General features: G+C 45.1%; 2 protein-coding genes across 3 annotated transcripts in view; one reads left to right on the top strand and one right to left on the bottom strand.

Moving 5' to 3' along the window:
- The window catches only part of CEP89 (centrosomal protein 89), a 163,196-nt gene that overhangs the window by 36,857 nt on the left and 101,250 nt on the right, over nt 1–25,089 (bottom strand). Inside the window, exon 18 of the mRNA XM_088451086.1 lies at nt 317–486. Coding sequence (XP_088307212.1) covers nt 317–486 — 170 coding nt within the window. The remainder of the gene's footprint in view (nt 1–316; nt 487–25,089) is intronic.
- Nucleotides 53–23,759, top strand: LOC148500984 (E3 ubiquitin-protein ligase RNF182-like). Of its 2 annotated transcripts, XM_088451090.1 has the most exons (3): nt 53–620; nt 19,199–19,316; nt 22,868–23,759. In XM_088451090.1, the coding sequence occupies exon 3, from the start codon at nt 22,887–22,889 to the stop codon at nt 23,589–23,591; it is 705 nt and encodes a 234-aa protein (XP_088307216.1). In that variant the 5' UTR covers nt 53–620; nt 19,199–19,316; nt 22,868–22,886; the 3' UTR covers nt 23,592–23,759. The 2 variants fall into 2 exon arrangements, with proteins under 2 accessions (XP_088307216.1, XP_088307215.1); XM_088451089.1 differs by lacking the exon at nt 19,199–19,316.

A 25,089-nucleotide genomic window follows, 5' to 3' on the forward strand; every position in this document is an offset into this window, starting at 1 on the left:
TCGGTGAGACGTGCGGCAATGTGCATGTGCCAGGCAGCGGACCACACACACACGACACCTCCAAGTCCTACGTAAAGGCTCAGATTCTGCAGTCGCCACTTGATCCTTATCTTTGGGAAGCAGAATTTCTTTTGGGAGGTGGGGGGAGGAAATCCACCATTTTCTGCATGAATAGGACACAGAATGTAAGGAGGGAGAGAGCAAATCCCCAGCAGATGGGACTTGGATGAGAAGGAAGATGCCTAAAGCACTGCAAGCCGCCCTCCTCCTACCACTCACATCTAATTGGTTTGTTTTTGTTCTGTCACTACTTTACCTTTTCTGCTGCAAGACTTCATCCAGGGTTTCCTGCCTGTCTTGCAGCAGCCAGTGGAGGTGCTTCATTTCACGCTGGTACCGGGCAGCCTTCCCAACAAAGTCTTCCTCCTGCTCCGTCAGCCTGTGAGCGATGCCTTTCACCGCGCTGGCAGCCTTTTTCTTGTACACCTGTAAGCAGTAAAGAGTGACATGTATATAGTGCTGCTGGCAGTTCCCAGGATGATTACAGCAGCAAAGCATCGTCCGTTTCCATCCTGGGGGCAGCTCCTGCTCAGTGATGCCCAGCTGACACCCTAAGACAGGTACGTCTGCTTTAGGCAACCTTACACCCCCCCTCCCTGGCCCCTACACCCAAAACTGTCCTTTTCACCACTACTCAGAGAAATTGCTTTTGTCTGCAACGTGTGTTCTTAATCAGATGCAAGGTCAGTTTGCACAGGCTGCTTTCTTAAAGGATATTTGCATTCATTAAAAAAAAAAGCAATGAGCATTTACTAATAGAACCGGTTTATGCTGCAAAAAAAAACCCACTCTCCTTTTCATTATTCTGCACATCTGCACAAAGACACATACAGAGGATGCTTTAAGTTTGCAGCCCACATATAAAATCCACAGCTATATTTTATTAATGACTGTAAAGCCTGCGGCATTTAACAGTTGGTTCACTGGTGGAGTGCATGCTACAAGTAGGATGGAATGGCAGCATTTAGCCTGCGGATAAACCAGTACCAGCCGTAGATGTTTAACCTGTCTGGTGCCAGGGGGGGGATAGTGGCATGTCAACATTTGTCAGGGTTGCGACCTCTCCTTCCAGGAAAGAGTTAAATCCCCAGCCGGTTGGGCTAGATAACTGTGACACACTTTTGTACTAAAAATCATTTGAAACTGTAATATTGACTTTGATCAGTGATTTACAGATTATTAAAAACATGTTGATTTACACATCAATGTAAGGATGACCTGCAAGTGTGATTTAATGACGGGTAGCAGGTGGTCATGAAACAGTATTTATAGGTCTGACAATGAACATAAAACCATCAAACGCCGTTGACACCTGTTTTCATATACTTATTTCAGCGTCACAATCCGCAACGCAAACAGCATTAAACTACTGTAATACTGTGTCGTCTTGGTGACTGCATTAAATTTGGACTGTTTAACGTTTGCTGCTAGATAAATATGCTTTATTTTAGCGCCAACAGATTACACAGCGCTTTAATCATGCAGGTCAGATCTTACAGCCTGAATTCTCTACCACACAGATACACTCGTGTCAGTTATGTTCTAAAACCAATCACCTGCAATTTTTTTGGAATGTGTGAGAACACTGGAGAAGCTGGAGGAAACCCACATGAAAACTGGGAGAACGTACAAACTCCACACATCTGACATGCATTGATTGGAACTGAACCCAATCAACCCTATATTAATTCCGTCCATAAACATTGGGCAGCACAGACGGTGTAATGGTTAGCATAACTGCCTCACAGCACTGAGGTCGTGGGTTCAATTCCCACCATGGCCCTAACTGTGCGGAGTTTGTATATTCTCTCTGTGCTTGCGTGGGTTTCCTCCGGGTGCTCCGGTTTCCTCCCACACTCCAAAAATATACTGGTAGGTTAATTGGCTCCCAACAAAAATTAACCATAGTGTGTATGTGTGTGTGCATGTGACAGGAAACATTGGGCCTGATTCAGAGCTGGTCGCTATTTGCGCTCGCTCGTCCAGAAAATAGGGGTGGCTATTCAAATTAACCGTTCGCTGTTTGCGGTCTGTTCACGCCTCTAGGTCTGAACGAGCGAACAAAACTTGCGGTCGGTTTTTGGGAAACTACGCCCCCTGGCCGCTCGCATCCTACGTCATGTCCGCTATTTATTTGATTAATCGAGTACGCTGCTCGCTATTCTTGTGGTTGGTTTTTGCTACCACAATTTTGCGAGCAGTTCTGGCTAAAAAAAAACCCAGTGACGTGGTCAATGACGCTGCTGTTTTAAATATGCACACCCATAAAACGCCCGTTTTGACCTTTAAGCACGCCTGCGGTCGGATCTCCACTCCCCGTTTTCAAGCACCTTCCTGTTACCACCCACATACGCCTCATCCTGTCACTCAAATTAGCAGGCATTCGCTATTTTGCGAGCACATGAATTTCGGCCACACTGACTGGTTCGCGCATGCGTATAACGATCCATACGCATGCGCAGTATGGCAAACATCGCTCGGAGCGAACGAGCTGCCGCTTAAGAGTGGCTCTGAATCAGGCCCATAGATTGTAAGCTCCACTGGGGCAGGGACTGATGTGAATGCAGGATATGTGTGCGCTATATAAATAACTGGTAATATATATAAAATATATAATATTGTACCTGAGGATCAGAGGTCGTAACAGGCCAAAGCGTTTACATGCTGCGTTATAGTTTAATAAAATGACACTTGGGCGTATATATTTGCTAAAGTGAGTGCTTTTAGAAGTGATGTTGCCCATAGCAACCAATCCGATTCTAGCTATTATCTTCTAGAAGGTGCTAGTTAAATGTTAAGTAGAATCTGATTGGTCGCTATGGGCAACATCTCCACTTCTAAAAGCTCTCACGTTAGTAAATATACCCCTTATGGTTTAATGCAATCACCTCTGACAGACGTAGGATAAACTCGCTGCTAGGAGAGGGCCTGGTTATTATTTGGAACAAGACGACAAGTATAGGTCTTTAAGATTGTCCAATAAATATATCAAATAAATAACAACTAAAAGCATTATTCTCTACAGACAACAAACAATAAAAATGTTCCCAGAGAGCCTGGATCTGCCACTGACGGTGAAAAGACGCAGCGGGGTCTAAACCGCTCATCAGTAGCTGTCCCCGATGCTCTTAATGATCTGTGCCCGCCTGCTTCCAGGACATATACTCTCACACGTCCTAATGAGCTGCTCACGAGCTGATAGCAGCTATAATTATCAGACACTGATACTATTTAGCGATACCCGGCACTGTTAATAGCAATCTGTACAAATTATGCTGCTAATTTAGTCTCTCTTGAAGAACATTTGTCAGACAGCTAATGCACTCCTTCAAGCTCCCCCTGTATTAATAATGGATGAATCATGGTCAAATATTATAATAGAGGAAATTAATATTAATGAATGTCTTTGGAAAGCAACGTCCTTGACTGCTGGTTAGACGAGGGCTCCCCTAGGAACCAAATAATAGATCTGTCAGGTTTCATAATTCAGTGACTGACACATTGATTCAAATTACTGTTGTGCATTAAAATGAAAGGACAACAATAGCAACAATGGTATTTTTATGCAATAAATGGAAGTAGTATATTCACAAATGAATGCAGATATATGTAACTGCTTTCAGATTGTATTAGATAAATTGGGCCTGATGCCGGGTAGCATAAAATAGGTGAATTGGTTCCGTGAATGACTGGAAAACAGGCCTCACTGGCAGGATTGGGTTGTCCTAAAATGCGCTTTCCTCAACTGAGTACCCCCACAGGTGGCTGCTTGCTTTGCTGGGGGGGTCTTGAGGCATAAGCAAGCAGCCATCTGTGCAGTTAATTTTTTTTAAATATATAGTTGAGTAACAAATGATTACTAGACAAACCTCATAAGCCATGGAGATACTTTACTAATTTGACATTCTGGGGTCTATGTACTAAGCAGTGATAAGACACAGAGTGAAAAGTGATAAGTAAGTGATAAGGTGCCAGCCAATCAGCTCCCAACTGTCATCTCACAGGCTGTGTTTGAAAAATGACAGTTGGGAGCTGATTGGCTGGCACCTTATCACTTTCTTATCACTTCTCACTCTGTCTCTTATTACTGCTTAGTACATGACCCCTCTATCTTCTTGCATTTACATGCTTGGTACATTTTTGTCTGGTCTTCCTCACACCCCTCCCTCCTATTTTGTGTCTTTTATTAACCTTCTTTTCCATGTGTTCATTTAACCATTGACTATTGTATAATATGTAAGAAAAAGTCATACTCTGCAGTGTTTTTTGATCACTTTATTAGTTCTTTCAGAAACACAATTACATTTCTATGTTATACATAGAATTCTTTGTATTACCTATGCACATTGTCACTTGCATTTCTCTTTCGTCTTTTATAAGGCGGGTATCCACTCGTAGATATACAAACGAGAGCACGATTACGACATTGCGGTCGTGCTCTCGTTTGTATATCTAGTGATGTACCTAGATTGGACGTTCACTCGCTCAGTCCAGGCACATCCCTCATCCCCGCACATGCTGAACCTGACGAGATCGTCAGGTTGACCAGCATGTACGGGCGATGTCGGAAGCGACCAGCGGGCACGCGCATCGCTGGTCGCTTCCGACCAAAACATGCCCGATGCAAGCACGATTTGCAAGCAATTGAACGATAATGACATCGTTATCGTGCAATCGCTTGGTTAAATCGCTAAGTGGGTACCCCCCTATACACTTCATATGTATGAATATTTTATTTTCTTGCAATAATCCAATAAACTGTCTTTAAAAAATAATATATATATATATATAATATATAGCTGAGATTGTAGGATTATCGTGGAGACTTTTCTCCACCCAAGTCACATACTGCACAGTGCAGATTTCTCAGCGATGGTCATTTAGGGCAAATCGTAAGCAATATCAGTTACACTCATTGTGAGATCACTGCAAATCCAGAACGCTGTAGTGATGCAACACAGTGCGCAAGCTAGCCACTGCGATCAGGTATGCGAACGCAGAAGCACAAAGAAATGATTGACAGAAGCACCGTTTGGGGGTGGAGAGGGGGGGAGGTGGTCGAAGGAATGCAGGCGTGCCTGTGCGTTTGAACGCCGTTACATGGGCGTGCATAATTAAGTTCTTGCGATGGCATACGTAGCCAGAGTTCTAGATGGCGACAGGAAGTTTCGCAGTTTGTGAGTCAGGGTCAGCTCAAACACAACTGTGCGTATGGGTCCGATGTTACCGATGTTTTCGCTGACTTGCGGATGTATGTAATGGGAAGTGGCCAGCTCTATACAGTGGTGGGCGCCTTGGTATAGTGCTGCGATTGCACTGCGATCGCATTCATTAGCACATTTTCGCAGCGAGCAGGTGCGTGCGATTGCAGACTTGCGATCCGTGCTGGATAAGATCCTATCTACAGTACATACAAAGTAACGGAGAAAACAAATTTGCGGCCCACCACACACTGCTACGTCACTAGTGCTATGATGATAGTACATGGTAATAATAATACTAATAATGTTCTATAAAGAAACGTAATATTTACAGAGCTCAGAGAAGGCGGCCAGTAGAGAAGTTTCCCAAAGCAACCAATCAGCTTCTACCTTTCATTTTATAGAATGTACTTAATAAATTTTACCTCAAAGCCAATTGGTTGCTGTGGGCATCGCCTCCACTGGTTCTCCACTCTTTTCACTGCCACCCTAGATCCCACAAGAAAAGGTTTCTTGCACTAATGCCATACAGTATATGAAGAGGTTCCCTTACCATGACAAAATGTAAGGTATACTACACGGCACGTACCCATGTCGTGATCCCATTGGCCATATTGCCCTGACTGTTCGCAACTCTCCTAACGATCGTTCTGAACGACCAAAATGAGATTTGATTGGACAGAGCAGATGGTCGGACTTGATTGGAGAGAAGGGATAATGTCAGTGACGGCGTATACTTTACTACAGGGCACATTTATAAAACAGCCAGAAACTATTATGACTATAGAGATTTTATTGTTTGTCTCTAAACGAAAGTAGTACAGTAAAAAAACAAAAAACTGAAAAGAGGCGCATCTTATAAATGTCAATGCGTAAGTAATATATGTTGTCAATCCAATCACGTACTTATTCTCTAGGCAGGTTCTTACTATCCGACAAGCTCCTGAGTATAAAATGGCTTTTTAAAAATCTTTCCGGTATAATTCTAAGGGCCTCATTTACTAATGAGTTTTATCACCAAAACAAGTGATACATTTCACTGTGTATGATAATGGTGCTCCAGCCAATCAGCTCCCAACTGTCATCTGTTAGAAAAATGACAGTTGGGAGCTGATTGGCTGGAGCACCATTTATTATACACAGTTAAATTTATCACTCGTTTTGGTGATAAAACTCGTTAGTAAATGGGGGCCTAAATATGTTAAACATTGGGAAACAAGCTGCAGTTATACTCGGGCTGTGCGTATTCACCATACAGACCTACCAGGTATCTCCCTTGGCCGATTATGATTAGAGCAAACTTTATATGCCGATTTTATCTAGTTTTCTCCATTTTGTGTTGGTTGTTCATTACCAGACATCATTTATTTTTTTCGCCAGTAATAATCGTGGAGGAAGGATTGTGGGACAGTTAAACATACGGGGACCATACGGTCATTAATAAATTATTGTTATTCAGGCATAATGCCGAACCCGAACCTTTTTAATACCAAATACCTTTTACAGCTGATGTACTATAGAACTGACCACCAGAGCTTACAATCTTTATCAATTTTGTTGGCAAAACACCCCAAAGTCTATTAATACATTTTTAAAAATATTTACACAAGCTTTTCAGCCATTCTGCTTTTAGATCAGCAGATGACAAGTAATGAGAAAGCACATTTCAGCCTGTCTGATACAAAGTGGTGACACATGCAGATGACCATGACCATTACGGTTACAGTAAATTCTTAGTGATCTGTAAATACAGCCAGCTGTGAGAGTCCTATAGATTTGTGTCAGGGTCCAGCTGGCCCAACCTACCCTCCGGCTTGCTGGGTGTCTTCCATGAATTATTCAAAATGTCACAATCGCACAGCGAAACGCCGGCCGTCATTGCAGGCAGCGAGACCTTATTGTGACGTGCTTGAGGATGGCAAGTGACAGCCCGCGAGTGCCCTTCTGCCATTATGTCTTCCAAAGGGCTGTAGCCTTTTGCAGAATGTTTGCATTTGTTGGCACAGAAACAAAATAAGAATTCATGAGACTGCTGAACCCGGTACAGTTTTATTGCCGCAGGGTAAACAGCAATAAATGTACAGTTTCCATGTTATGAGGAAAAACAACTACTACTATTCACCAATAATTTCTGTTCCTTAAACTAATCCATGGCGGCCATTGCCTTGGTGGGTAGATTCACTTTCAGGTTAAGGTGGGTACACACTTGGCGATATACAGTATGGCGAGTGCGTCGGAAGATGTGTATACCCAATATACTGTATCTGACCCTGCAGCACAGCCGAGGGGGCTGCCGATACTGGCATCACAACGGGAAGGGGCAAATTTAAATGCTCGCCCAGTTGTGAAGTCAGCCCAGACATATTGAATGGGCGATTGGTAAGGATGTATAGTTTACCAATCGGTCGCTCTGACGGATTTGTTGTCAAAGTGTGTGCCCAGCATTACGGTAGAGACTAAAGCCAAGATGTGTTGTACGATTTCCCTTGAAATTCCCTATACGATTTGGTCAAATGGTGTACGATTGTACATGCGATCATACGATACCGATGCGTCATTTCTCACAAAATAGTGGGGGGGGTGGAGTGGCCAGGGATTTTGTAAGACCTCGTACATCGGATCGTTCATCAAGCAAAACAGCATACGATGTGTGTCGCGATAGGTCGAAATCTTACTGTTTTTCCCTAAGATCTACGATGCAGATTTAGGTCGTAAATCGTACAATCATAAACCGTACAAATATCACACACGATGTACATGATTGATCTAAATCGGCCATAGCGTGCAAAAAAATTGCACCGTGTATGGGCCACTTTACTGCATAAAAGTGCCCCGAAACCATATAAAATATGGTTACTTCTCTTCCCATGTGTCATTGATTTACTTCGCAAGCTGGCTCTGAAAAATATAGAATATCGCAAACACACAATATAGGTGGGAAATCAGGGTTGCCGTTGGGTTTCAAGGAATTGTCGGTAAATATAATTTGGTGGTTTCATCTATAGATAGAAAAACTACGTTACATATTCTGCATAATCAAGAGTCTAAGGGCCTGATTCAGAGCCGGACGCAATTAGCGCTCGCTCGTCCTGAAAATAGGGGTGGCTATTCAAATGAACCGTTCGCTGTTTGCGGTCTGTTCACGTCTCTAGGTCTGAACGAGCGTACAAAACTTGCGGTCGTTTTTTGGGAAACTACGCCCCCTGGCCGCTCGCATCCTACGTCATGTCCGCTATTTATTAGATTAATCGAGTACATCGAACAGGGTATGAACTGCTCGCTATTCTTGCGGTTGGTTTTTGCTACCACAATTTTGCGAGCAGTTCTGGCTTAAAAAAAACCAAGTGACGTGGTCAATGACGCTGCTGTTTTAAATATGCACACCCATAAAACGCCCGTTTTGACCTTTAAGCACGCCTGCGATCGGATCTGCACTCCCCGTTTTCAAGCACCTTCCCCTGTTACCACCCACATACGCCTCATTCTGTCACTCAAATTAGCAGGCATTCGCTATTTTGCGAGCACATGAATTTCAGCCGCACTGACTGGTTCGCGCATGCGTATAACGATCCGTACGCATGCGCAGTTGGGCAAACATTGCTCGGAGCGAACGAGCTGCTGCTTACGAGTGGCTCTGAATTAGGCCCTAAGTGGCTGTGGGGAGAACATTTGTCAGAAGCAGAGAGTCAGTAGAGGATAATGGACCCCGATAACCAAATCTAGCAACTGTACTTTATTCTCCTTTTCATCCACAGGTGGTGGCAATACAGCCTCCTGTGTAATGTGAAATATACAGAAGATACAACTTTTGCATTTAAGAAAATTAAATGGTCTCTTAGAACCACTTTATCATGGGAGATATTAATCATATTTCCCTGCACCACAGGTCTTGTAACTCTCTGATCATTCTGGTCAAAGTAACTGATACCAGTGTCATCCACCTTTTATAGACTTCTTGCATAGGATTACACGGGGCATTCATCACAGTATTAAGCACTAGACTGAGGTCCCACCGAGCCATAAAGGACCGAGTAGAGGGGCACATTCTCTGCACTGCTTTGGATTCATTCTTCTGAACTAAATTTGGTATGCAGTCGGGAAGCCGGCTTCCAGACTGTCATATCCCGGCAAGGATCTAAAGACAGGCGACGCCTGTCATTAGACATACGCCGGGAGCCCGACGCCCGGCATCCCGATCGAAGGGACGCAGGTCGCCGATAGCCGTGGGGGGGGAGGGAGGGTTAGGTTTAGGGATCCGGGGGGGACTTAGGGTTAGGCACCCCCCCTCGGAGGTTAGGTTTAGGCTAGGCAAAGGGGGGGTTAGCGTTAGGCACCCCCGGGGGGACTTAGGGTTAGGCACGCACCCCAGGGGACTTAGGTTTAGGTGGCGGGGAAGGGTGGATTAGGTTTAGGCACTGGAGGGGAAGGTTAGGGTTAGGCACCCCTAAGGGAGGATTAGGGTTAGGGGGTAGAAATAGGTTAGTATATACGTGTGTAATGGTTGCCTTGGTTAGCTTTGTTTTGGCTTCACACCATACAATCTCTTCCAAACACTATAATATACTATCAAACAGTTCTTCTTTCTTGCATGCAAGAGTGTGGTGATTAGAGACTCTGATTATCCTGTATACAAGAAAAAAACAAGCTAAGCAGTGGGTCACTGCAATTCCTGAATTTGGGTCTGATTCAGAGCCGGACGCTCTTTGTGGGCGTTCGCTCTGAATCTGGGCGCATGTTTTTTTTTTTATTGGCCGGCCTCCAGGCCGCTCGCTAAGCTGTGGGTGGCCACCCACAGCTTTTGCGAGGGACCAGGTGATGGTCGCGACGAGACCCTTGTGGTAGGGTCTCGTTCCCGCAAGCCCCAGTGAGCTTCCTGCTCTAATAGAGCAGGAAGCTCACTACTGACATTACTTGTGATGTCAGCAGGGCCGCCCCCAAATGGCAGGCGTTCCTTCGGGAACGCCTCCGTTTGGCCAGCCATCCCCCAGACCCGCCTACAAAACGGGGCGAGCTGTCAATCAACATCGACAACCGCCCCGTTTTGTTATGAGCCCCAGGAGCGAGTGATTTCTCTCTCGCTCCAAGGCTCGCGCGTGCGCACTGCCCGGCCATTGACCCGCTTGCGAGCGGGTCTGAATCAGGCCCTATGTTCAATGCTTGCTGAAAGTAATTTGTGACTAGTTGAGACCCTAGAGAAATACGATCTCAAGCAAACGATATAAAATTAAATGATTACTGCGCTTGGTATTGATATTTGATAACCAATATAGGAAAAATCTACATAAAACTGTTTGCTCCAGTGTTACGGAGTGTTAGAAGGAAAGCTTCAAATAATAATTTTACCCCAGTCATTGTTAGCTGGTATCCTATTGTACACGATTGTATCACCCTGAACGTATCGCTGTAATTGGCGTGGCCACGCTGAGGTCCGTTCTGGCTCGTGCTCCTTACCCCACAGGGAGTTGCGGCTGGAAGTGGGAGTGAATCCTAGAGCAGAGGGCCTGATTCAGAGCCGGACGCTCTGACAGAGCGCTCGCTCTGAATCAGGGCCGGCCCTCTGGTTTTTTACAGCGGCCTCCTGGCCGCTCGCATAGCTGTGGGTGACCACCCACAGCTATAACGAACGGCCAGGAAGATGGTCGCGATGGTCAAGACCATCGGGCTTGCGACGAGACCCTTGTGGTAGGGTCTCGTTGCCGCAAGCCCCAGAGTGCTTTCGGCTCTAACAGAGCCGAGAGCACTCCCACTGACATCACTTGTGATGTCAGTGGGGCCGGCTCCAGACGGTAGGTGTTCCCATGGGAACGCCTCCGTCTGGGCAGCCACGCCCCTGGACCGCCCACCAAAGGGGGCGTGCTGTCACTCAACATCGACAGCACGCCCCCTTTGGTACGAGACCCGGAGTGACGGATTGCCCGTTGCTATCCGGGTCTCGCGCATGTGCACGACGGAGCCGACTCCGTCTTGTGCATGCGCACTGGGCCACCATCGACCCGCTTGTGAACGGGTCTGAATCAGGCCCCGAGTGCGGCGGCTGTTAGCGGTCTCTTTCCTGGCTGCTCAGTAAGTGGATCTGGATAATTCACAGCATATGCAGAAGCAGTGGCAGGTACCAAGTAATGACACTTGCATTATATACAATTGTGTACGATAGGAAACCAGTGAACATAGGCCCTCATTCAGAGCCACTCGCTAGCGGCAGTACGCTCGTTCCGAGCGATGTTCACACATCTGCGCATGCGTACGGTTTTTAGTACGCATGCGCGAACCAGTCAGTGCGGCCGAAAATCATTTGTACGCAATATAGCGAGTGCCTGCTATTTTGAGTGACAGAATGAGGCGTATGTGGGTGGTAACAGGGGAAGGTGCTTGAAAACGGGGAGTGGAGATCCGAACGCAGGCGTGCCAAAAGGTCAAAACAGGCGTTTTATGGGTGTGCATAATTAATACAGCAGCGTCAATGACCACGTCACTTGGTTTTTTTTAATTCAGAACTGCTCGCAAAATAGCGGTTGAAAAAACCAACCACAATAGCGAGCAGTTCATATCCTGTTCGATGTACTCGATTAATCTAATAAATAGCGGACATGACGTATGGTGCGAGTGGCCAGGGGGCGTTTTTATCAAATAAACGAGTGTATGTTTCGCTCGCTCGTTCAGACTTAGAGGTGTGAACAGACTGCAATGTGCGAACGGATCATTTGCATAGCCACCCCTTGTTTTTGAACGAACGAATGAAAATAGCGAACGGCTCTGAATGAGGGCCATAGACTGAGGTGAAAATATTATTAGAAGCTTTCCGACTAACACACCGTAACAGTGGAACGTCAGTGTCTATCAATCACAATTGACGGCTGTGTATTAAACAACCGGCATGCATTATAAAGTGAGGATCTTGAACTGAGTTATGCTTTACTGAATTGATACTTTTCAATTGTGGAATGTTACATAGAAACAAAGTAACCTTTGTTTTCATGTGGCTTGGAATCCAAATTGAACAAATAGACATTCTCGGTGGAATTCAATTGTTTCCAGACCTCATCGCGCCGGACAGAGCTATTCAATTGTTGCTCCTGTCGGGCGCGATCAGCTGCCAGCGCTCCATTTTAGCTCGCAGCCCCAGAGGGGTGCGGGCTGAAATCGGCAAAAAGTGACCTGTTTAGGCGCCCAAACGGCACTTTTCGCGATTGCGCCCAGCACTTTGGTCGGGGTTAGCTGATTTACGCGGCTAAACCCGACCACTTGGGCGCGATCAGCACGTAAAGCTGGCACAATTGAATAGCGGCCCACGATCTCCCGTCACTTTAGACGGGAGATCCGGGCCGCGAAAAAAATTGAATTCCGCCCATTATATCTAATCTCCAGCTGCTAGGATCCCGTCATATATAATTGGTATGTGTATATGCGTAGTAATTGTTTTTATATTACATCTTAACTATTTGTCTATGTTTTAACAATTAAACCATTAAATGGTATTTTCTATTTAAAGCCTCCTGTTTATTAATAGAGAGCAAACGGTTTCATATTGATTTTTCCTATATTGGTTATCAAATATTAATAACAAGCGCAGTAAACATTGTATTTTATATCTGATTATCCTTTATCTCTGACCAATTCCCATTCAGTTACTAAAATGTAGTTGCTGTATATGTGGGTTAAAGACTGGACCCTGTATATATAAATCTGGATGGAGGTGGTAGACGCCTTGGTTCTTCCTGAAGCATCTCCCAGACTATAAGGTGTAAATTTACTAAAAGTGAGAGTTTTTAGAAATGAGATGTTGCCCATAGCAACCAATCAGATTATACTTAACATTTAACTAGCACCTTCTAGAAGATAATAGCTAGAATCTGGTTGCTATGGGCAACACCTCCACTAAAAACTCTCACTTCAGTAAATTTACCCCTAGGTACCCACAGACATCATGGTGGATGGATTGCAATCACCTGTACTTCATATGTTTTTTGGATTCTTCTTAGCATGGAGGGATGAGAGGAAATGGAGGGAAGATATAAATTAGCTGAATCAGAGAAAATGAAGGGACGATATAGAAGTTTTAATATGGTCTGTGGCGGGGATGGTGTATTAATGTAGTGTGTGTAGGGGTGTGTATTAATTTTATGTGTATGTGTTTTGGGGTGTGCTCATATTATGTGTTATATCTTATGTGTAGATCACTGATGTTCTCTGCATTATATGGAGCTTACTGCGACACTGTCTGCATTATATAGCGCTCACTGCAACGCTGTCTGCATTATATGGCGATACGGATACCCTATGTGTTGTGAGGCCGTGCCCCTCTTTTGGGCGCATGCAGATAGTCCCTTACTTGCGGGGGGGCGTAGAGGCCCCACTCCCCTCTGCGTGACGTCATGATGTAATGCGCTCAGGGGGCGGGGCCAGCACAGGGTACCCGACCAGCTTGTTAAGGAGCTGCCTAGCAAAGCCCCTTCTAAAACAAATTCTGCCTATGATGTGCGGTTTTGCGAAGCTTAATACGCTGCACAATTATTTAGCGTTTCCATGTGTAATTATCCGTATTGTGGATTTAGATTACTTTTTTTTTTTTTTTTTAGACAGACACTAATGTGTACACTGTAACGTGATGCACTGTATGCACTCTGTAATTAATAACATATGCTGAACAACTAACAGGTTGTGGAATACTCTATATAATCAATGAGTAACATGAATCTCACACTCCATATGTTTCTGTCTGTTTGCACACGTGTGACACCGGCGTCCTCATTTCTGGTACAGTACATATACCGCCTGGGACATGCAGGACCTCATCCTGTGACACCAGATGTTTCTTGATGTGGCTGTAGATGATTAGATAAGGATGGGAAGGTGCCGGCTCTATGCTCAGACTCAGCCGTGGTAACTGAACTTCTGGCTGTCATTATAGAGATCATTCGTCGCTGTGATCAGCATCAGATCAGTCAACACTGAATTGCCAGGATGTTTAGCTACACCTGCAGCCGACGCTGGGTTTACTATAGGGATCAATGATTCTGACAATGGTTGATGCTGCGGCACAGACTGAGCACGAAATAGATTTACAAACCATGTTCCATTTACCTCCTGCCAATTATAATGACTAATTACTGGGTTTTTTTAAATTACAAAAGATTAGACAGTATTACTATTTTACTTTATTTAGTAAACATAGTATTGATAATAACTGTCTTACACCAATTAACGGGGCCCCGTTACCAGGTCCAGCAGTGTCTATAGCTGCCACCGAGGTTCTTCTCTACCTTACTTGTTAGATGCCCAGTAACTGCAGCAAGGCCAGCACCCTCCTCAGCAGTTTCCGCTGCTCCAGTCCACGTGCAATCCTGCTACCCTGCATGAAGCAATCCTGAATGCCTGCTTTGTTTATCCTGCATCTTGCATATCTAAAATTTTGCAAATCAACATTAGTACACTTATGTGGGTGCTAATCCACCTCTCCAAACTCTCTGTTATCACCTGCACAGACATACGCTGCTACTGCTATCCCCAGTGAGACACAGGGTCTGATTCAGAGCCGGACGCTATTTGCGCTCGCTCGTTCAGAAAAAGGGGGTGGCTATTTAAATTAACCGTTCGCTCTTTGCGGTCTGTTGACGCCTCTATGTCTGAACGAGCGTCCGAAACATGCGGTCGTCATTTTGAAACAAAGGCCCCCTGGCCGCTCGCATCATACGTCATGTCCGCTATTTATTAGATTAATCGAGTACATCGAACGGCGTATGAACTGCTCGCTATTCTTGTGGCTGGATTTTCCTACCGCAATCATGCGAGCAGTTCAGGCTAAAAAACAACCAACTGACGTGGTCAATGACGCTGCTTTGTTAATTATGCACACCCTTAAAACGCCCGTTTTGAACTTTTGGCACGCCTGCGTTCGGATCTCCACTCCCCGTTTTCAAGCACCTTCCCCTGTTACCAACCACATACGCCTCATCCTGTCACTCAAATTATCAGGCATTCGCTATATTGTGAGCACACGATTTTCGGCCGCACTGACTGGTTCGCGCATGCGTACTAAAACCCATACGCATGCGCAGATGTGCGAACATCGCTCGGAGCGAACGAGCGGCCGCTTACGAGCGGCTCTGAATCAGACCCACAGAACGGTAGTTTCTCAAATCAATTTATTGGTCCATCAAAGCTGCATGTAAAGGAGATGTGAATCTAGACTAGAAATTCCCCCAGTACACCATAATGGACCAACAAAAGAGACTTAGGGCCTGATTCAGACCCAGACGCTAAGCTGCAAACGCACGCTATGGCCGATAATCGCACATTTGCGCATGCGTAAATATGCGCATGCGTGAATCACTCATTGCGGTCGGGAATTGAGCGCTCGTAGGACACAGACTGGACGCTACTTTGAATGACAGAGAGCACCGTGGGTGGTAACAGGGTAAGGAGGTTGTGAACGGGGGAGTGGATGTGCGAACGCAGGCGTGTCTGGGCGTCCAAACGGCGTTTTAGGGGTGTACAATAATTAGCAAAGAAGTGTCATTGTACACATCACTTGGTTGTATTTTAGCCAGCACTGATCGATCGCAGTGCTTGCGGTGGGGTAGGGTCTTCCTCAAGCGCTGCGTGCAGCTCCCATGGCTCTCGATGTTACCGATTAATCACACACTTCCTGGAGATGATGTGTGCTAAGAAAAGTGGACGGCTTTATACTCCGGCGTGCGTTCGCTCTGCCATCGCTCTCTAAGACATAGAGGGCGTCCTTGCACCAGACAGCCCCTTTTAGCTGCGTGAGAGCGCAGCTTAGCGTCCGGGTCTGAATGAGCTCCTTACTTCCTACATGATAGTAACGCATTGCTATTCTGCATTGTGCAATCATGTTATTCTGCATTCCTGCTTTATGTATCCCTGCATTTTACAAATCAGCATTACTACTATAACGCCGCGTATCCACTTGCAGATAGTGGAATGACGGTACGATTACAACATTGTAATCGTACAGTCGTTCCTCATCCCCTGTAGTGCCTACACTGACCGATATATCATTCACTGCAGGCACCTTCCCACATAGCCAATATGTCGTTATCGGCAGATTGACCCTCATGTTCAGGCGATGATTAATGTCGGAAACGACCAGCGGGAGTGCGCATCGCTGGTCGTTTCCAACATTAAACTGTACGATTTGTGCACGATTAATGAGCGATTGAACAATAATGATGTAGTTATCGTTCATTTATATCTGCAAGTGGATACGCGGCTTTATACTGATACTGATCAACCTCTGTAAACTCTCAGTTATCAACACCTGCAAAGCTACACACTGCTACTGCCATCTCCAAGCATCAAGTGAGATCTTCCCTATTGGTACCGGTCTGCGTGAAGGGTAGTATTATGCAGCCATCTAGTTTTATCAACGTCCCAGTCGTCACAGCTAGCCCAACTGACCCGAATCCCAATCCGCCCAGTACTGTGATAATAACTGGATATCACTGTTCCAGCTACTTGCTTGACCGTCTTAGAAAACTCATGAGGAAGTTGAGGTTCAGGGAACACACCAGTTACCTGGACTCTAGTCTGTTCCCCTTACTTTCCTGGTATTAATTACTTCTGAAATAGAACAAGACATTTTCTGCAATTGCTTCTTATAACTGGCAAAGTTGAAAATTGACATAGCCCTTTACTGCTTACAGGAAGCTTTCAGGTCTGCACGCAGGAACTAATATGTGACTAAGGCACTTGGCGGACTTGTAATCAGGTAGGCGTCTTTATTTTAGGACCTCTAGCAATACCATTTTTCACAATAAATAACTAATTTGGAGACTTAGGACCTATTTCAGACCCGCTCGCAAGCGCCTATGCGCTCACAAGCGGGTTGATGGTGAGGCCCTGCGCACGCGCAGCGGTCTCAGTGCTCGCTATAAAAGGGGCGGCTGTCAATGTTGATCGACAGCTTGCCCCGTTTTGTAGGCGGAGGCGTTCCACACCTGCCGTTTGTAGGCGCCCTACTGACATCAGCAGTGAAGTCAGTAGGTAGCTTCCTGCTCTGTTAGAGCAGGAAGCTAACTGGGGCTTGCGGGAGGCGAGACCGATCATCGCAACCATCACCTGGTCACTTGCTAAAACTGTGGGTGGTCACCCACAGCTTAGCGAGCGGCCAGGAGGCCGGATTTTAAAGAAGCGGCCGCCCTCATTCAGAGCAAGCGCTCGCATTTTGCGATCGGCTCTGAATGAGGTCCTTAGAACGTTTCCACTGCTGGGTATTACTAAACCAGTACTTAAAGCGTCAACTGACCAGTCCACCTAAGACACACATTAATAAACAGCTTATATTCATGATAAGTTACCAAAGAAAAATTTGAGATGTTTTAAATTCAATGTGTCCGTGTGGCAGAATGAAAGCGTGTCTAAACAGTAAGAGTGGTTTTAGGGGCATATTTGTCATTGGTGGCAGCAGGTAGCATTTCTTCTCACCGTAACACAGAATGACTTTTTTGGGGCAATTTATCAAAAGCCCCTGTCCCAGCGAAGAGAAAATAGTAAAGTAGTAGGTTACTCTATTAGTGCCGGGTTGGGACCCAGCTTGCCTAATGTGCACATCTATGCTGCCGGAGGTATCTATAATATTACCTTTTAATATGTATTTTATGTATAGCCTGCAGATGACATCACTACCCCAGCTATTCACGAAGAGGTCTATAGCATTGGCTAAAGACTTTATATAGGCAGTGCTTCGAGTTATTTAATTTTAAAAGTGGGTGTGGTTATGTAAACTAGTGTTCGGTTTCTTTTTTGGGGTGGAGGTGGGGCCATATATAAATGCAATTTAGCATATATTAGTCATGGTAATCCAATTTATGGAAAACCCTAATTCTCAAGCATTCTAGACTGGATAACAGATCCCTATGTTTTATATTAGGCCTGACCAACCTGTGGCTCTCTCTCCAACTGCAAATCCCTTTACCAGCTGTTCGGTGGGAAGGTATCCTGGGACTTGTAGTTTCACAGCTGGAAAGCCACATGTAATTTATGAGGAATGGGACTGGATGAAATTGTTGTTTATGCAGCACAGAAGGATACATATATAAAGCTGCATTTGAAATGTTCTATTTAGAATTTTTTATTTCACACCACAGTGACCAGCAATTCAGGGGCGTATTAAGACAGCCCCCAGTAGACTCCAGGCACTAGTCTACTGCGCATGCCACTGGGAAAATGGTACAGCAGACGCCATTTTTCCGGTGATTTCCCTACTGCTCATGCACAGAATGCCAGGAAAATGGCCGAGGCGGCCATTTTTCCCGCGTTTTGTGTAGTACCTCTCCAGTCGACGTGGGACCCCCCATGGACCCAGGCGCCCGTGTGCACCGTACATCATGCACCCATTATAGATACGCCTCTCCAGCAATTACTGTACATTCGCAATCCTGCAAATCGTAGCAAAGTTTTGTCGGTGTGGTTCTCTCATTTTTCCTTTATTTTATTTTGAGACTATTTAAAACATCTAGGTGGCGGGAGTTGAATAGCACCAGGAGGGAGCTCCCGGAAATATTCAATTCACCATGCTGTTAGGGCGATAAAATGATTTCTTCTCGTACCCTCCTGGGGGTGCAAGGAGAAATCCGACTACAGTGCCGGCCGCGAGGCTGATTTCCGGCTTAGCACAGCGCTAACAGTCTCACAGCCATAACTTTAGCCGGCTAATGCCGGTTCTCGCGACTTCACCTGGGTGTTTAGTTGTGAGATCCGCCACTCTCCAGCTTAACTTGTAATAGACGGACTAACAGCACGCTGTATTGAATAGCTCGGGCACCAACATCGCAGCGCTATTCAACTCCCGCTGAATTCAATCTCCCCCTTAATTATGTACCTTTTTTTTTTTTTATATCAAAGGACACTGATAAATATGCCCGAATGTGTGTACGTCCAAAGTACTGAGCTGCGCTTTGTCTCTGTGTGTTTGTTAGGTGCAGGTAATACGGTCCATGAACATGTATGAAATAGTATGCCTGCAATATGATCCAAGATGATGACAGTGCCATTCAAATAGAAACGCATCAACCTGTTTGCTGCATGAGATCACAGGTAATAGAGCTGTAATGAATGGTTTGTCACTTAACTTTCATGGGAAATACACTTTTTATTTTTAATCTATTCCATTAAGATATGTGTTGAGCAGGAAATGCTGCCCTGTAAAGAATGGCGAATTTCCATTACTTGGAAAACAACACAATCTCGGAGAAGACAAAGTGCACCAGTTGCCCATAGCAACCAAGTGGACCAGTTGAACATAGCAACCAATCAGCTTCTAAATGTCATTTTACAGGTTGTGCAAGAGAAATGACAGTTAGAAAATGATTGGTTGCTAGGGGTAACTTCTCCATTCGTCTTAGAAGGTGTGATATACAGTATTTCCCCAACTAACAGCAGAAAACTAAATAGTTTATATATAGGAGAATGCTATATTGTGACCGGAGACCCGACACACGTGTTTAAAATGGCGGCTGCGGCACTGAAAGGGTTAATCCTCGTGCCACGGTGCCATCTTTGAATGGACATATATGCGCAGAGCGACAATTTTCGAATGTTTTATTGGCGCTAGGCACCGTGTACTGTAAATGTAATAATGTGTTTTACAAGGTTATATTTAATGCGCTGTGCATGGTTGTGGAAATGTATTTTAAATGTATAGACTATGCACGTACAGGAATGTGATTCAAGAGTATTTTATTGTATAAGGAATTGCCGTATTGACATAGGAAGGGATATGGTAATTGAACTAAACAAGCCTCTTTGCAATGCAGACTAGGGAGTCTCCTGTGTGCTTCTATGTAAATTGTCCAGCAGGTTTGGGGGGGGGGGGGGGGGAACTTCCTAAGAACTGAAGCCGTTAAGATTGGGAGAGCCAAACTGGTTTGATGCATAGATATTTGGAAGGATTAATGCAATTTACCAGTTCCTGTGAAATTTAATATTCATTAATTTTTATGTTGTGAAATAGTTGCCCTAGAGGTCAGGGTGGGGCAGAGCTGTATCGTGTGCTCTTGCTATAAAGATGGAGCATGTGAGCCTGAATTTTACATATCCACTGACTCTCGGATAGGTCTGTACTGCTGACGAATAACTGTATGCTGTTTGAAGACATTGAGCAATAAACATCTTGCCTTTAGGACAATACATCTACTTGTTTCCTGTAACCACCAAAATAGCGCAAAACCCTATTCCGTTCTCCGGCTGTTCTGGATTGAGCCTGGTGTCTCCTAGCTAAAGCCCTCTGCCAGCTACCATGCAGAGACTGGTCCATGGTGAGGGACCAGTGGAAGTTAGCGGACACTATCCAGGAAGTGTTACAGCAGCGTGCCCACACATACCCAGAAGTAAGCCGTTCCAGGTGCCGACCTAGGAGCCTGGGAGAAGTGGTTCCAGGTGCAAATTTAGGAGCCTGGGTGGAAGCGGTTCCAATCGTCGATTGTAGGAGTTTGGTGGTGGTAGTGTGCTACCTGGGCAAGGCGCATTGGGCGGAGTCAATAAAAGGCGGTTATTGACGGTAAGAGGGAATCTTTAATTCCCCAAGATCATAAATAATCTGCAATTGACTGGCGAGGAGAGGTCTTCCAGTCCCAAATATGGTAAAATAAAATGTATTCTGCACTGTGTGTGCATGTATGTTGGACAGTATATATCACCAGCAGTGCACTGCAAAACTAGTTCCTAAACTGCTTTTGACTAGGTTAGAACAACGTGTAGCCAATCAGATCATGAAAATATTCACAGCAGCACAGAGTATCTGAGGAGATGAGACGATAGATCTTGTGATGGAAGAGGACAGGGCTGCAGCATGACGGGGGGGATAGGACTGGAGGCAAGCTACAGAAGTGGAAGGAGAAGGGTATCCCAGGAGAACACAGGACAGAGGGTAGGAGCAGAAGGGAAGATCGGGTGTTACATGCATCTCGACACGTCCTTATTTAACTTTGCTCTCAGTGCGACACATTCATAGAGTGGCGTGAGGTGGGGTGCTCCATTAAGGACGCCATCACACGCTTAGGTTTTGCAAGGCTTTGGCATACTCTCATAAAAGCAATCCATGTATTCAGACATCGGTACCACTGCCCTATACTTAACATAGCGTTTTCAATATCATACATTCCTAGCTAACAAAAAAAAGCAAAAGAATTGCATAAAATTAGCAAAAAAAGTAGCAAAACCTAGAATATAAGCAAATACAAATACAGAATATTAGCAAACATTTGTACTTTGTTATGTGTCCCGTATTAGATTGTTGTATTACATGTATGACAACATGAACTTCCATGTTTAGCCGCACTGTTAGTCTTATGGGGGGAATTCAATTCAACGCACTATTGAATAGCGACGGGAGGGGCTCCCGAAGCTATTCAATACACCGCACTGTTTGGGCGTGCTAAGGATTTTTTCTCGCACCCCCCTGGGGATGCAAAGAGAAATCTGACCAAAGTGCCGGGTGTGCGGCTGTTCTTCTGCATAGCGCGTCGCTAACAGCCACGCGCCCGGCACTTTGGTCAGAGAATGGCGGTTACCGCGCCTTAACACCCTTGTTAAGGCGCAATGACAGCGATAACCGGCATTCTCCGACCACACAGGGCACTGAATTGAATAGCTCCGGGAGCTGGCTCCAGGCGCTATTCAATTCGCGTTGAATTGAATCGCCCCCATGGATAGAAGCAATCTTGATTAGCAGAATATTAGCAAAGACAATTATGACTAATCTTTTTATTTATTTTTTTTGCTATTTTCCTATGAATGTTTGCAAATCGGAACCTTTTATGAGAACTGGCATATTACAAGCGGCACACTGGCAACTCTGCACTTGCAGATCAGCCAATAACATGGCGTGCCACTAAATCCATCACCCTGGCGCGAGATAAATGGGCCTTTTGGCGCAATTTCAGCAAAGCTAAAGTAAGGACACATCTGTATGTGAAAGATCCTCTTACATCCAGTTTAATACCAGATGGGATCTTAGGGGTATATGTATTAAACTGCGGGTTTTTAGAAGTGGAGATGTTGCCCATAGCAACCAATCAGATTGTACTTATTTATCTAGCACCTTCTAGAAGATATTAGCTAGAATCTGATAGGTTGCTATGGACAACAGCTCCACTTCTAAAAACCCGACTGTAGAATAGCGAATGCTTGTGATAATAGCAACGTGTTTCTAGCGGAGGCAGCCATTTTGTCGGCTACGATGAAATTCAGAAAACAGAATTTGTACGTGGCCACCACTACTGTTAGGTTTTTACTTTATTATCTTTGTACAACGATTATTCTTTAAGGCTACAGAGGATGTGATAACTACCAGTCACCAAATCACAGTGGAGTGATATAGTCTGTGAGCAGAGCATGGAGCCTTTTGGTTAATATGGTGACATAACTGCTACTTAGTGGATATGTACGATGCATTGGCGCAGTGGTCCAGCCCACAAAACCGCTACCTCAATGATGTCATTGGTGCTCAGTGACTTTATGCTGTAGGCTGCATTCTCATGAATACTGGATTAGCTCACACATTGATTACCATTACTGTATGTAGGCCCCTTTAATTACCAGCGTATATGGTAAATTCGATTTGGTGTAACATCTGGCTTATTTTTCAGCTGCCCGCCCAGTCAAAAGATGAGCGCAGAGGAAACGCTGACGACGGACGAGCTGGAGTGTAAGATATGTTACCAGAAATTCAACAATCACAGCCGCAAGCCTAAGATCTTAGACTGCCTTCACCGCGTCTGTGCGAGATGTCTGTCCAAGATCCTCAACATAGCAGGTGGATCTCCATGCATCAGCTGCCCCTTCTGCCGCAACGAGACCGAACTGCAGGAAGAGGAGGTCGCGGGGCTCCCGGATGACACCAACATTTTGTCAAAGCTGGTGGAGAGAGCGCTTTGCAATTCAGACAGCAACGAAGTGGTCTTAACGCCCAAAACTCTGTCCTCTTCTAGCCCCTCTCATGGCTCTTCTAACTGCTTAGTGATCACAATAATGGAAGTGCAAAGGGATTCCACTAGGACTACAAGTCAAAATACCATCTCTGACTTCTACACAGAACATAGCATGGACTCCGCGTCCATAAGCTCACATGGCCAAACGGACTATGACCTGTTTTCCAAACTGTGTAACCATATCCCAAGGATACTAGTCTGGCTCCTGGGCTTTTTTTACTTCGGGTCTCTGCCCCTTGGGATTTATCTGCTTGTGATTCAGAAAGTGACGCTCGGGATTGTGTGCGTCAGCCTTGTCCCCTCCAGCCTGACGGTCTGTCTGGTCTACGGCTTTTGCCAGTGCCTGTGCCAAGGAATGTGCGATTGCACCTCTAGGAGTTGACAAATATTGCAAGAGACCGATTTGAGAAGTCCTTAACGTACATGCAAAACCAATTCACCGGGGAAATGTAGCCAGACAGGCTATTAATGGGAGATGTTTTGTTACTCACTAACTTATATGTATATATGATGTATAATGAAGTCTCCTGGAACATGGGAGTTAAATCAATTTACAACACAGTAAAAGTTTGCCTTCTTGTCATGTGGATATTGGGCCTGATTCAGACCCGCTCGGAGCGAGCGATGGTTTGAAATCTGCGCATACATCGTATTACGCGTGCGCAAACTTGTACGAGCGATCCAAAGCACTCGTTCGCCCAGCATAGACAGCCCAGCCGAATGAGTGACAGGTCAAGCCATTTGTGGATGGTAACAGTGGCAGGTCACTGGAAACGGGGGAGTGGAGGTGCGAACGCAGGCGTGCCTATAAATCTTAACGCCGTTTCAGAGGCGTGCATAATTAACAGCCAGCGTCATAGGACACGTCACCTGGCTGTTTTTTACACTGAAGTGCTCGCAGTGCTTGCGGTAGGGTATGGTCTTCCACAAGTGCTGCGATCGCATCCGATGGTACACAATGTACCGATGGTTGCATACACTTCCAGGAGATGACGTGCGCAAGTGGGAGTCTTAAGACAGGCTGGTGGGCGTCTACATACGCAAAGTGATCGTTCAGCAAGACATAGTGGGCGTGCTTATGACTTGTCGTGCAAGTGGCTGCCTTGACGTCACTTAGCCGAATTTGCATATGCTGGGAGCGAGCGATCGCATAAAGCGAATGGGTCTGAATCAGGCCCATTGTTTGTTTCCAGATATTCAAGAGTTTCCAAGTTATTCGACAGGAGGTAAAGTACCTTTTTATTTGAGAACTACTTGAGCAGCACTTTTGTCAGCGTTTCACTATAACCCGATTTTGAATTCCGTGTTTTACCATTTTATTTTATTTTTTTAAACAGTAGGAAATTGCGATGCGGCTCGATACTTGAGTTACTTGTTGTAGCCGGTAGATGGGTAATTTGTGAAGACAGCGCTTGCCGAATTTACTGCATGAAACCGAATTTACGTCAGGTATTGTCAGTATCTAGAATACTTCAAAAACATTATTTTGTTGCTGCTTAGAAGCGCAGAAAACACTATACAAATGGGCAAGGTGACCACAATAACGCAAGGTTATTTTATGGTAAAAAATAACATAACATCCTTCAAAAAAGTGTGTAGGGGGTAAGCGTTGTGTTATTGTTTTTTGTTCTATAGCTCCCGGCCTTGTTTCTTTTTCCTATTTTCTGGCGATTTGAAAAAAATAATAAAACAGGGACCATAGCCCACAAGAAGAGAAAAACAAAGCAAATACAAAATTGTTTGTGGTCCTATCCATAATTATTTTGTCACTAGAGACCTAGTTCCATTGGAGACTATGGGACTCTTGATTGCGTGGATGTTGCAAGGAGCATTAAATCCTATTAAAGGGTCGCCATCACGTACAGACGATGGAGGCTCAC

This window comes from Taudactylus pleione, unplaced genomic scaffold (genome assembly GCF_031769625.1).
Source record: "Taudactylus pleione unplaced genomic scaffold, aTauple2 ptg000537l, whole genome shotgun sequence".
Lineage (NCBI taxonomy): Eukaryota > Metazoa > Chordata > Amphibia > Anura > Myobatrachidae > Taudactylus > Taudactylus pleione.